General features: G+C 40.9%; 1 protein-coding gene across 1 annotated transcript; it reads right to left on the minus strand.

The window, feature by feature from the left end:
- On the minus strand, positions 1–12,037 carry LOC149271949 (protein kinase C delta type-like). Its single transcript, XM_089506957.1, has 15 exons — positions 12,032–12,037; positions 9,987–10,157; positions 9,694–9,782; positions 9,373–9,435; positions 8,794–8,932; positions 8,505–8,696; positions 8,155–8,283; positions 7,842–7,958; positions 2,158–2,328; positions 1,865–1,953; positions 1,544–1,606; positions 965–1,103; positions 676–867; positions 326–454; positions 1–129 (listed from the first exon to the last, which is right to left on the minus strand). Exons 1-15 carry the CDS (start codon positions 12,035–12,037, stop codon positions 1–3), a joined length of 1,818 nt encoding a protein of 605 aa, XP_089363083.1.
- Positions 12,038–12,980: the final 943 nt, after the last annotated feature.

Below are 12,980 nucleotides of genomic sequence, written 5' to 3' on the forward strand. Positions count from 1 at the left end.
TTAGCGGCTCACAAAGGAAAAGCCGCGGAACTCCTGTTGTTCTTCCAAAGTCAGTGGCGGCTCTTGTGGATCCCTTGATGGCACCTGCAGGCTCTGGTCCACGTTCCTGGCCAAATGCTCCAGAGATGGCTACAAGAAAGCAGAATTTAAAAAGTCAATGGAGGACAACAAGCATTCTACGATTATGACAATCCGCTTCATATCAGCTTCATATTAGGCTAATAAAACTTAATATCTCTGCCTAGAGTAAAACGGTGAGCGCAATATCCATGGTTCCAACTGCCCACACCGTGCACCCTAATGAATACCGTATTTATATACTTACTGTTTGTGGTGTAAATGGTGGGGATACTCTCCCAGCCTCAAGTTCTTCCCAATCGATTCCTCTGAAGAAGGCGTGGGATCTGATGTTTGCCACCATTTGCATGCGAAAAGAGCCAAATTTGTTCAGGAGCTATAAAGAGAAAAAAAGAGGAGTCAGGATGTAAAATGTTCCTCTCCTATGAACCGGACCATATGAAGAAAGGGCAAATTAAGAGTATACTAGGTGTGAGTACAAGGGATCTTCTTACATCTATTTTAAAAGTTACCTACTTTAAAGGGAGTCATAATTTAACCCATGCGAAGAAGTAAATTCTTAATACTAAAGACCGCATGCTATCTACTTGTACTCACCATCTGAAGGATGTCTTTTGTGTCGCTACTCAGCCACTCAGGGTACGCGGGTGTTTGGCGCAACACTGAGATCTTCATAGTGTTGTCATCGTCATTAAAATAAAAGGGATATGATCCCGTGACCATTTGGTAAAGGATGACCCCAAATGCCCACCAGTCGACCGAGTGGTTGTAGCTTTGGCCTCTGTACATCTGCAATGAGAAAGGTAGAAGTCGGTTTAATTGTTAAAGTGTCCATACAAAAGAAATAAAACAGATATTGTCAAAAATGTGGAGATCTAATCCTCACCTCTGGTGCAATATAGCCATAAGTTCCAGCATATCCAAAGGCTTTGGCGTCACCAAACATGTTCTCCAGCGCCAGCCCAAAATCAGCTATTCTTATATGGCCGGCGCCGTCCAGCAGGATGTTGTCTGGTTTCAAGTCGCTGTGAAGAGAATCATTTACAGTTACTTATAATGTTGTGTTTGTTAAAGAAACGCAGCTTCACTGATCAAGGACTCCCGGGTAACATTATGGGACTAAGTTAGCCCGTTTGTAGAAACACCTTTCTATTTTGCCCGTTACGTAATAGCGCAGAAGCCCGTGGGATTTTTACATTAATGATGAAACCAGCATATCAAATACTGAAATACAATTCCAAGGCTTTCTAAGGATACAGTATCTGGGCATTAGTTTTAAGAGCAGAAAACACATTGTTTCCAAGATAAAAAGTCAATATAAGTATGAGAGAAAGATGGTATGGAGAAGAAGAAGAAGAATTAGAACTTAAACTTTATGCACTGAAAGACATGGAGCCGAGAAAGCTGGAGAAAGAAGACACTGCAATAAATATATATATATATGTAAAGGAAGACTATTAATTACCGATGGATGATGCCATTGTTATGCAGGAACTGCAGGCCGCAGACAATCTCTGCCGCAAGGAACCTGTAAAATAAACATGAAGTTAACCCCAAATAATAAAACTTAAACCATCGTCCTTCCTAGAGCCCTGTGTAATATAATTCCAACCCGGAGATTTTTCTAGCACGATAATAGCTCTTTCTATACTATCACTGTTTATCCTCATACCCCAATCTAACCCCAAGACAAATCTACCCTCTCTTTTCTTGTCTTTAATCCCCCCCCCATGTTATCTCTTCCCCTTCTCCCCATATCTAGCTGGTTATGGTTTTGAATTCTTACCTTGCGGTGTTGATGTCAAGCCGGCCTTTCTCAAGGAGGTCGAATAGGGTCCCTCCACTCAAATACTCCATGACATAACAGAGGTGGTCCTGTTTAAGAAGAAAGGACAATAGAATAGAATGTTACAATGAGGCAGAGAACATTCTAATGACTGTACTCCCAACATAATTAGTTGTTTTTTCAATCATTTCAATCTTACATGATTGTTACATTCATTTGCAAAAAGATTCCTCATGGGTGTTCTAAGAGAATACAGATATTAAAATTCTAAAGAAAGACAATGTTCTAGGTACCTCTGTCTGGAAAGTGGAGACAGCGTGGGTGAGAAACAAGCTGCCTGATGCGATGTTTAAAATGCGGCGCTCCAAGAACACGACCTCCACGCCTGCCTTCAGCATCTTCTGTTTGCTCACCATTTTTACCGCTAGCTTCTGCTCACTGACAGAGTCAGTGGCCAGCAGGACCTGAAGGAAGCACAAAGGTAAATTAGTATGTATGGTGTTTTCTTGATTTAATATAATGGAAGATTTAACAGAAAATGCCCTCCCATGATCAAACATATGTGAAGACAAATCCTAATGTTGGGATTTCCATGAAGGACTGGAAATTGTGTATTAAAGTAATAATTTCATATCACTTTATCAACACAGTTTCTTAATTATTAGAATGAACTATATCAATTATGAGATATCCTTCAAGATTCCTCCTACTGCTGTGTTGGATCTTTGAAATCTAAATCATTAGTTTTAGAAAGTTATTTGGATCAGAATTTATTATCAGCGTCTACAATACACAGTAAAGATTACAGGTAAATGTTCTAGAAACATAATCCTGTCTTCTAACCCTAATCTTCTTACCCTTCCGTAACCTCCTTCGCCCAGTACACATTGGAAACTAAGCCGGACAAGAGATGTTGGACCGGGTACTGTCAGTCTGGCATGAGATGGTACTACTGCTTTCTTAGTACTAGGGCAGGTTTCATCACGCGAAGATGATCGTTTTCGCTTTCTGGAACCTGCCTTTTCCTGTTCGGCACTATCATGCTTCTTTCCCTCCCTTGGGGACCCAGATACCCTCCTCTTCTTCTTACAGGGCTCCTGGCAACTCACTGAAATGGGCCTTTTCTTGCCCCTTCCCAGTCCAACTAGTTGGTTAAAACCCTCTTTTATGTGACCGGCTATATTCCAAACAAACAGTAGGAGCGTCTGAAATAGACCTCCTGGTTGTGTCTGAGCAACAACCTCTTCTACTCCCCGATTAGATGTCTCTGGTGGAACTGGAACATCTTTCGGTGGGCTGCAGCGCTTCCCTGTGGAGACAGACTTTTTTATGCTCTGACTCCTCTCAGGTTTTTTCTGCGGCCTTTTCCGACGCCTCCCTCGGCTCCCGGTTCTTCTCCGCCTTTTAGGCATTATGGACAACGATCTGTCAAAATATTTCTTCGCTACCTTCTCACAGGACAACTGAAGAGAAATGAGGTCCTTTGGCTGCAGCAAGCCAATCTCATCCAGGCTTCATTGTGATGTCATAAAGTGAACAGCATTCTATGACATCATCATCTTCGCATTCTATGACAAAAACAGCCCAGCTACCAAATACGAACGCTACGAATGTTGCTTAAAATCTACCCGATAAACCAATTATAATCTTCTTTAAATTATTTCAAACACCTGTTGCAGGTTTTTTTTTTTACTGGAAAAGGGTTTTTGATGAATTGCTTTTAATCTCATGTGTCTGCTAATCTGGAAATGTAACAGTTTGTATTTTAAAACATGTATTTTATAGTAAGGGCAGTAGATTCCAGCAATATCATTCACTTTATATTAGACAATATTTAGAATACTTCAACGAACATCACTTGGATTCAGATCCTGCGCTTCATTTTTAGTTTCTTCATCTGGTCTCGTTCACAGTAGAGTAACATCTCTTCTGTGTCTTTGTAGCGCCTGAACAAAATTGTGATTGGTGGCAAACATATTATTATTATTATTATTATTATTATTGATTGTTTAATTTCAAACTGAAAAGAACTCCATTGATGTTCATTAGATGTTCATTGCTCCACCCCCAGGGGAAGGAATGGTCATGAAAGTGGGCGGAGCAGGAGAGATGTCCACCTGCCTCACCTGAATAGCCACCTTTCAATGATATGTTGGAGCTGCATTGGTGGGCAGTTACCCAAGAGAGAGGGGCACTGGCCAAAAACTGGGACTGTTGAGAGATATGGATTTCAGTAGCCAGGAGGTAACGACTCAATAGTTCTGCTAGGGATTTAATGAGTGAAGACCCTACAGAGCGGCCCACTCCAAAACCGACACTAATTCAGTTCTGACCGTCATTTATCCAGCTTTAAAACAGAAGAATTATTATGATTATTAAGATTTATTATCTATGGCAGAAGGTTTGCTTAATAAACTCCACGAGTCTTTCATTATTCCTACATGGAAAAGAAGAGTTATGAAAGAAAGCAAACTCATTTAAGAAGACAAAATGTCATTCTTTAATGATATGTTACAGCAGTGATCATTATAGATAGATCTTTATTTTACAGAGATGGTGGCAGATACCTGGAAAAGCTTCCCAGCAGAAAAGGTAGAGGCTAATGCAATGAGGGGTTTGAAACACACATGGGGTAGGATCATTGGCATCTCCAACTTTCATATATAGGGTTTAAAAGGCATTTCAGGAGGGAGAGTGGCATATAGGGGGTTAAAGGCATATCAGGGAGGCAGAATGGCATATAGGAGGGTATAAGGCATATCAGGGAGGCAGAGTGACAAGCCTGGGGGCAGATGTGCATAACTCGAGGGGCAGGTTGCCAAATAAAAGGAAATAAAAACAAAAAACATATTTCAATCATAGCTTTTATTAAATATGAAAAAATACTTTACATGAATTAATATTTACTGGTAAAACTTCTTTCCTATAGGGTCGTCTTATTTTCTGGCTTTTTCTTTTTTCCTAAATTAATATTCAGATTCTGGGGGGGACTTCTTATAATCAAGGTCACCTTATCGAGCAAATACGGTGTGTGTTTGTATGTGTGTGTGTATATATATATATATATATATATATATATACAATAGACATGCATTTTTAACTGCATGATATGTGCTTTTCTCTTTGAAGTAAAGGCATTGATGGAATTATGATTTTAAAATAATCGCTGAACTGCTGATATATATATATATATATTTATATATATTAGACCCTGCTGCCGATATATATATAAATATTAGCCCTGCTGCCAATATATATAAATATTAGCCCCTGCTGCCAATATATATATATATATATGTCAATATTAGCCCCTCCTGCCAATATATATCAATATTAGCCCCTTGTCTCGTAGTCTTTATTGTTTACAGTTGAGAACCATGCAAGGGTACATGGCGGGGCATATTGTTACCTTCCCGGCGGTTCCAGCGTTGCCGCGAGCAGGGGAGCCGAGACGCAGCCCGCGCGTTCAGCCCCCTGCTCGTTCTGTTCGCGGGAAGACGCGTTGTGGTCCGTCCGGCCGTTAGACGCGCGCCCCCGTGTGGTGATCTAAGGTTAGACGGGACGCGCGTCTCAGTAGCATGAGAGCAGTTCGCGCATGCGCGAACGGCTATCTCATGAATATTTATGCCGCGTCTTAAAGGGGTACTTATCTCTTTTCCTCCTCCCCCTAATTTAGGGGGTAGGAGGATCCTGAGCTAGAGGACTATTTAAACCTTCAGTCTGCATGTACCCCTTGCCTGTGATAGTGCCTTTATTGCCTTCACTAGCGTTCCAGAATCTTATTTGCCTTTTCGATGCCTGAACTTTGCTTGAACCTGACCATCCGTTGTTTGCTGCCTGCCCTGACCTCTGCTCGTGACCCCGACTATCCGTTGTCTGCTGCCTGCCCCGACCTCTGCTCGTGACCCCGGCTATCCTTTGTTTGCCGCCTGTCCTGACCTCTGCTTGTGACCCCGACTATCCGATTGCCAGCTCCTAGTACCATCTGGTTATTCCTGTACTGCTCGTCATCACCGCTTGGGGGCGCCTTTCCTTTTACTGCAGCGTGGATCCACAGCCTGAACCACCGTTAGTGACACATATGCTGCTCTGACTGGGTGAATTGGGCTATACTCCCTGGTCCTGCTTTTACTCCCGTGTTGGTCCTGTCTGACGTTTGGGGTAACGCGCTATAATCGCATTTCCCGGCGGTGTATGCTGAGTTTTCGCTTTGGAATAAGAGAACAGGATCTGGCGGGGGTATCCAGTCGGAGTCTCAAGCCTCATGACTGGTAATGTTTTGTAAAGCGTGGGGCAAAAAAATAATTCACGGCGTCGATTGCACGGCTTTTGCAATTTGGCTACAGGAACACTGCTGGGAAAAATCAAATTTCCATTCAGCAGCTTCCCCCGAGGACAGGAATACCCCACATGAAGGGGCAAAAACATTCTGTATACACTACACCATGCTATGGATTGGTGAGCAGCACAGGGGGGTTGGGGCAAAAATACACAGAATTGGGAATGTTTTTTTGTTGTTTTTATTCCAGAAAATATAATGAAGTGATGTAAATGACTCTATAAATATAAGTTGGCGATTCCCGCCTTGATGTACTCCAGATATCAGTGAACAGGAAGGAACATAACCCCAGGCTGAGCGGCGGATCTTCAAGAACTAACAGAGGTATCTTCAATCAGGGCCAAGTCCTTCGGGAGACAGTTTAATGTCCCCGACAGCCGGCCCGCAGAAGAGTGCGTACGAACCTTATGGAAAAGCTGCGGCTCCCTTACTCCCCCGCGGTGCGACGACTCTAGACACTGATTGGCTACTTCAAGCAGCCAATCAGTGAAATCAATGGAATGCTTTCCGCACGTCATGGATACGTCATTAAAGCAGGATTTGTTATTTGGTGCCACTCGATAGGATTATGGCTCCTGAATTTAAGACGAGACCAACGACTGATTAAGATCTCAAAAGTGGACAGACTAGACGGGGTCAAATGGGTCTGATCTGACAACAAATTCTGTTTCTAGATGTTGAGAGACGCAAAATCACAAACCTTTGTATGTTGGCCTTCTCGAGTACGCCAGTTTCATACAGATAAATATTATTATCCAAATGGCTTTTTATTAATTGGTTCTAATTAGTTTTTTTTGATATTATAAATAAAGCAACCAACGAGACAAAAACTTTATTGGTTTCCATGGTATAAGAATATTTTTAAACTGTTGCACCAGAATTTTTCTTTTAAAACCATGATATTGTCATTTCCTTTTCCGGAGGGCCGGCCAGTCATCCTATTTGGCCAGTCGTAATGATTGGCTATAATACACCCTATGAAATATATGCAATATATGTGATTGTCATGGAATACTTGAAAAAAGGTCTTTGCTTAAAGTGCCAGAAAAAGCCAAACGGTTAATGTAAGGTTTAAATATCTTGAAATGACCCCCCAATAACTAGCAGTCTGTAAATGACTTCATGTTCTCTGTGATGTGCAGATAATGATTGAGCTGACAAGTTTCTTTTATAATAAATGTAACGAGCGTCTTGGAGCGCAAAGGCAAAACTCAAATGTATTCGGTACGAGAAATAAGCATTCAACTTGAATCACTTAATATTTCAGAAAGTTCTCTAGATGGTTATTTATTTGTTTGTACGGGTAAAGAAGTGTTTCACCCGTTTGATGAACTTGATCCAAAAGAAGGCAAAAAACCCCTTATGTCAGCAATTTCCAATTGTGCTTTCAATGGGGAAAAAATTCCTTCTTGACTCCAAATGGCAATCAGATTTCTCCTTGGATCAACAAGCACTCAACGGCATCTGATGCATTTGTATAATGTACAGATTTCTTACTCATCCTTTCATTCTCCTATTTACAGAAGTTCCCGGTATTATCAGGTATAGAAACTGTACGAAGCACCGATGTTCGTGCTCTTGGTGGGGATCTCAGAGCACAGCAGGTGCAGGTAGAACGGCGAGCGGTTAGCGGCTCACAAAGGAAAAGCCGCGGAACTCCTGTTGTTCTTCCAAAGTCAGTGGCGGCTCTTGTGGATCCCTTGATGGCACCTGCAGGCTCTGGTCCACGTTCCTGGCCAAATGCTCCAGAGATGGCTACAAGAAAGCAGAATTTAAAAAGTCAATGGAGGACAACAAGCATTCTACGATTATGACAATCCGCTTCATATCAGCTTCATATTAGGCTAATAAAACTTAATATCTCTGCCTAGAGTAAAACGGTGAGCGCAATATCCATGGTTCCAACTGCCCACACCGTGCACCCTAATGAATACCGTATTTATATACTTACTGTTTGTGGTGTAAATGGTGGGGATACTCTCCCAGCCTCAAGTTCTTCCCAATCGATTCCTCTGAAGAAGGCGTGGGATCTGATGTTTGCCACCATTTGCATGCGAAAAGAGCCAAATTTGTTCAGGAGCTATAAAGAGAAAAAAAGAGGAGTCAGGATGTAAAATGTTCCTCTCCTATGAACCGGACCATATGAAGAAAGGGCAAATTAAGAGTATACTAGGTGTGAGTACAAGGGATCTTCTTACATCTATTTTAAAAGTTACCTACTTTAAAGGGAGTCATAATTTAACCCATGCGAAGAAGTAAATTCTTAATACTAAAGACCGCATGCTATCTACTTGTACTCACCATCTGAAGGATGTCTTTTGTGTCGCTACTCAGCCACTCAGGGTACGCGGGTGTTTGGCGCAACACTGAGATCTTCATAGTGTTGTCATCGTCATTAAAATAAAAGGGATATGATCCCGTGACCATTTGGTAAAGGATGACCCCAAATGCCCACCAGTCGACCGAGTGGTTGTAGCTTTGGCCTCTGTACATCTGCAATGAGAAAGGTAGAAGTCGGTTTAATTGTTAAAGTGTCCATACAAAAGAAATAAAACAGATATTGTCAAAAATGTGGAGATCTAATCCTCACCTCTGGTGCAATATAGCCATACGTTCCAGCATATCCAAAGGCTTTGGCGTCACCAAACATGTTCTCCAGCGCCAGCCCAAAATCAGCTATTCTTATATGGCCGGCGCCGTCCAGCAGGATGTTGTCTGGTTTCAAGTCGCTGTGAAGAGAATCATTTACAGTTACTTATAATGTTGTGTTTGTTAAAGAAACGCAGCTTCACTGATCAAGGACTCCCGGGTAACATTATGGGACTAAGTTAGCCCGTTTGTAGAAACACCTTTCTATTTTGCCCGTTACGTAATAGCGCAGAAGCCCGTGGGATTTTTACATTAATGATGAAACCAGCATATCAAATACTGAAATACAATTCCAAGGCTTTCTAAGGATACAGTATCTGGGCATTAGTTTTAAGAGCAGAAAACACATTGTTTCCAAGATAAAAAGTCAATATAAGTATGAGAGAAAGATGGTATGGAGAAGAAGAAGAAGAATTAGAACTTAAACTTTATGCACTGAAAGACATGGAGCCGAGAAAGCTGGAGAAAGAAGACACTGCAATAAATATATATATATATGTAAAGGAAGACTATTAATTACCGATGGATGATGCCATTGTTATGCAGGAACTGCAGGCCGCAGACAATCTCTGCCGCAAGGAACCTGTAAAATAAACATGAAGTTAACCCCAAATAATAAAACTTAAACCATCGTCCTTCCTAGAGCCCTGTGTAATATAATTCCAACCCGGAGATTTTTCTAGCACGATAATAGCTCTTTCTATACTATCACTGTTTATCCTCATACCCCAATCTAACCCCAAGACAAATCTACCCTCTCTTTTCTTGTCTTTAATCCCCCCCCCATGTTATCTCTTCCCCTTCTCCCCATATCTAGCTGGTTATGGTTTTGAATTCTTACCTTGCGGTGTTGATGTCAAGCCGGCCTTTCTCAAGGAGGTCGAATAGGGTCCCTCCACTCAAATACTCCATGACATAACAGAGGTGGTCCTGTTTAAGAAGAAAGGACAATAGAATAGAATGTTACAATGAGGCAGAGAACATTCTAATGACTGTACTCCCAACATAATTAGTTGTTTTTTCAATCATTTCAATCTTACATGATTGTTACATTCATTTGCAAAAAGATTCCTCATGGGTGTTCTAAGAGAATACAGATATTAAAATTCTAAAGAAAGACAATGTTCTAGGTACCTCTGTCTGGAAAGTGGAGACAGCGTGGGTGAGAAACAAGCTGCCTGATGCGATGTTTAAAATGCGGCGCTCCAAGAACACGACCTCCACGCCTGCCTTCAGCATCTTCTGTTTGCTCACCATTTTTACCGCTAGCTTCTGCTCACTGACAGAGTCAGTGGCCAGCAGGACCTGAAGGAAGCACAAAGGTAAATTAGTATGTATGGTGTTTTCTTGAATAAATATAATGGAAGATTTAACAGAAAATGCCCTCCCATGATCAAACATCTGTGAAGACAAATCCTAATGTTGGGATTTCCATGAAGGACTGGAAATTGTGTATTAAAGTAATAATTTCATATCACTTTATCAACACAGTTTCTTAATTATTAGAATGAACTATATCAATTATGAGATATCCTTCAAGATTCCTCCTACTGCTGTGTTGGATCTTTGAATGTCCATTAGTTTTAGAAAGTTATTTGGATCAGAATTTATTATCAGCGTCTACAATACACAGTAAAGATTACAGGTAAATGTTCTAGAAACATAATCCTGTCTCCTAACCCTAATCTTCTTACCCTTCCGTAACCTCCTTCGCCCAGTACACATTGGAAACTAAGCCGGACAAGAGATGTTGGACCGGGTACTGTCAGTCTGGCATGAGATGGTACTAGTGCTTTCTTAGTACTAGGGCAGGTTTCATCACGCGAAGATGATCGTTTTCGCTTTCTGGAACCTGCCTTTTCCTGTTCGGCACTATCATGCTTCTTTCCCTCCCTTGGGGACCCAGATACCCTCCTCTTCTTCTTACAGGGCTCCTGGCAACTCACTGAAATGGGCCTTTTCTTGCCCCTTCCCAGTCCAACTAGTTGGTTAAAACCCTCTTTTATGTGACCGGCTATATTCCAAACAAACAGTAGGAGCGTCTGAAAGAGACCTCCTGGTTGTGTCTGAGCAACAACCTCTTCTACTCCCCGATTAGATGTCTCTGGTGGAACTGGAACATCTTTCGGTGGGCTGCAGCGCTTCCCTGTGGAGACAGACTTTTTTATGCTCTGACTCCTCTCAGGTTTTTTCTGCGGCCTTTTCCGACGCCTCCCTCGGCTCCCGGTTCTTCTCCGCCTTTTAGGCATTATGGACAACGATCTGTCAAAATATTTCTTCGCTACCTTCTCACAGGACAACTGAAGAGAAATGAGGTCCTTTGGCTGCAGCAAGCCAATCTCATCCAGGCTTCATTGTGATGTCATAAAGTGAACAGCATTCTATGACATCATCATCTTCGCATTCTATGACAAAAACAGCCCAGCTACCAAATACGAACGCTACGAATGTTGCTTAAAATCTACCCGATAAACCAATTATAATCTTCTTTAAATTATTTCAAACACCTGTTGCAGGTTTTTTTTTTTACTGGAAAAGGGTTTTTGATGAATTGCTTTTAATCTCATGTGTCTGCTAATCTGGAAATGTAACAGTTTGTATTTTAAAACATGTATTTTATAGTAAGGGCAGTAGATTCCAGCAATATCATTCACTTTATATTAGACAATATTTAGAATACTTCAACGAACATCACTTGGATTCAGATCCTGCGCTTCATTTTTAGTTTCTTCATCTGGTCTCGTTCACAGTAGAGTAACATCTCTTCTGTGTCTTTGTAGCGCCTGAACAAAATTGTGATTGGTGGCAAACATATTATTATTATTATTATTATTATTATTATTATTATTGATTGTTTAATTTCAAACTGAAAAGAACTCCATTGATGTTCATTAGATGTTCATTGCTCCACCCCCAGGGGAAGGAATGGTCATGAAAGTGGGCGGAGCAGGAGAGATGTCCACCTGCCTCACCTGAATAGCCACCTTTCAATGATATGTTGGAGCTGCATTGGTGGGCAGTTACCCAAGAGTGAGGGGCACTGGCCAAAAACTGGGACTGTTGAGAGATATGGATTTCAGTAGCCAGGAGGTAACGACTCAATAGTTCTGCTAGGGATTTAATGAGTGAAGACCCTACAGAGCGGCCCACTCCAAAACCGACACTAATTCAGTTCTGACCGTCATTTATCCAGCTTTAAAACAGAAGAATTATTATGATTATTAAGATTTATTATCTATGGCAGAAGGTTAGCTTAATAAACTCCACGAGTCTTTCATTATTCCTACATGGAAAAGAAGAGTTATGAAAGAAAGCAAACTCATTTAAGAAGACAAAATGTCATTCTTTAATGATATGTTACAACAGTGATCATTATAGATAGATCTTTATTTTACAGAGATGGTGGCAGATACCTGGAAAAGCTTCCCAGCAGAAAAGGTAGAGGCTAATACAATGAGGGGTTTGAAACACACATGGGGTAGGATCATTGGCATCTCCAACTTTCATATATAGGGTTTAAAAGGCATTTCAGGAGGGAGAGTGGCATATAGGGGGTTAAAGGCATATCAGGGAGGCAGAATGGCATATAGGAGGGTATAAGGCATATCAGGGAGGCAGAGTGACAAGCCTGGGGGCAGATGTGCATAACTCGAGGGGCAGGTTGCCAAATAAAAGGAAATAAAAACAAAAAACATATTTCAATCATAGCTTTTATTAAATATGAAAAAATACTTTACATGAATTAATATTTACTGGTAAAACTTTTTTCCTATAGGGTCGTCTTATTTTCTGGCTTTTTCTTTTTTCCTAAATTAATATTCAGATTCTGGGGGGACTTCTTATAATCAAGGTCACCTTATCGAGCAAATACGGTGTGTGTTTGTATGTGTGTGTATATATATATATATATATATATATATATACAATAGACATGCATTTTTAACTGCATGATATGTGCTTTTCTCTTTGAAGTAAAGGCATTGATGGAATTATGATTTTAAAATAATCGCTGAACTGCTGATATATATATATATTTATATATATTAGACCCTGCTGCCGATATATATATAAATATTAGCCCTGCTGCCAATATATATAAATATTAGCCCCTGCTGCCAATATATATAT

Source organism: Sceloporus occidentalis, unplaced genomic scaffold (genome assembly GCF_023333645.1).
Source record: "Sceloporus occidentalis isolate IW3139 unplaced genomic scaffold, rSceOcc1.0.p SCAF_442, whole genome shotgun sequence".
Taxonomy (NCBI): domain Eukaryota; kingdom Metazoa; phylum Chordata; class Lepidosauria; order Squamata; family Phrynosomatidae; genus Sceloporus; species Sceloporus occidentalis.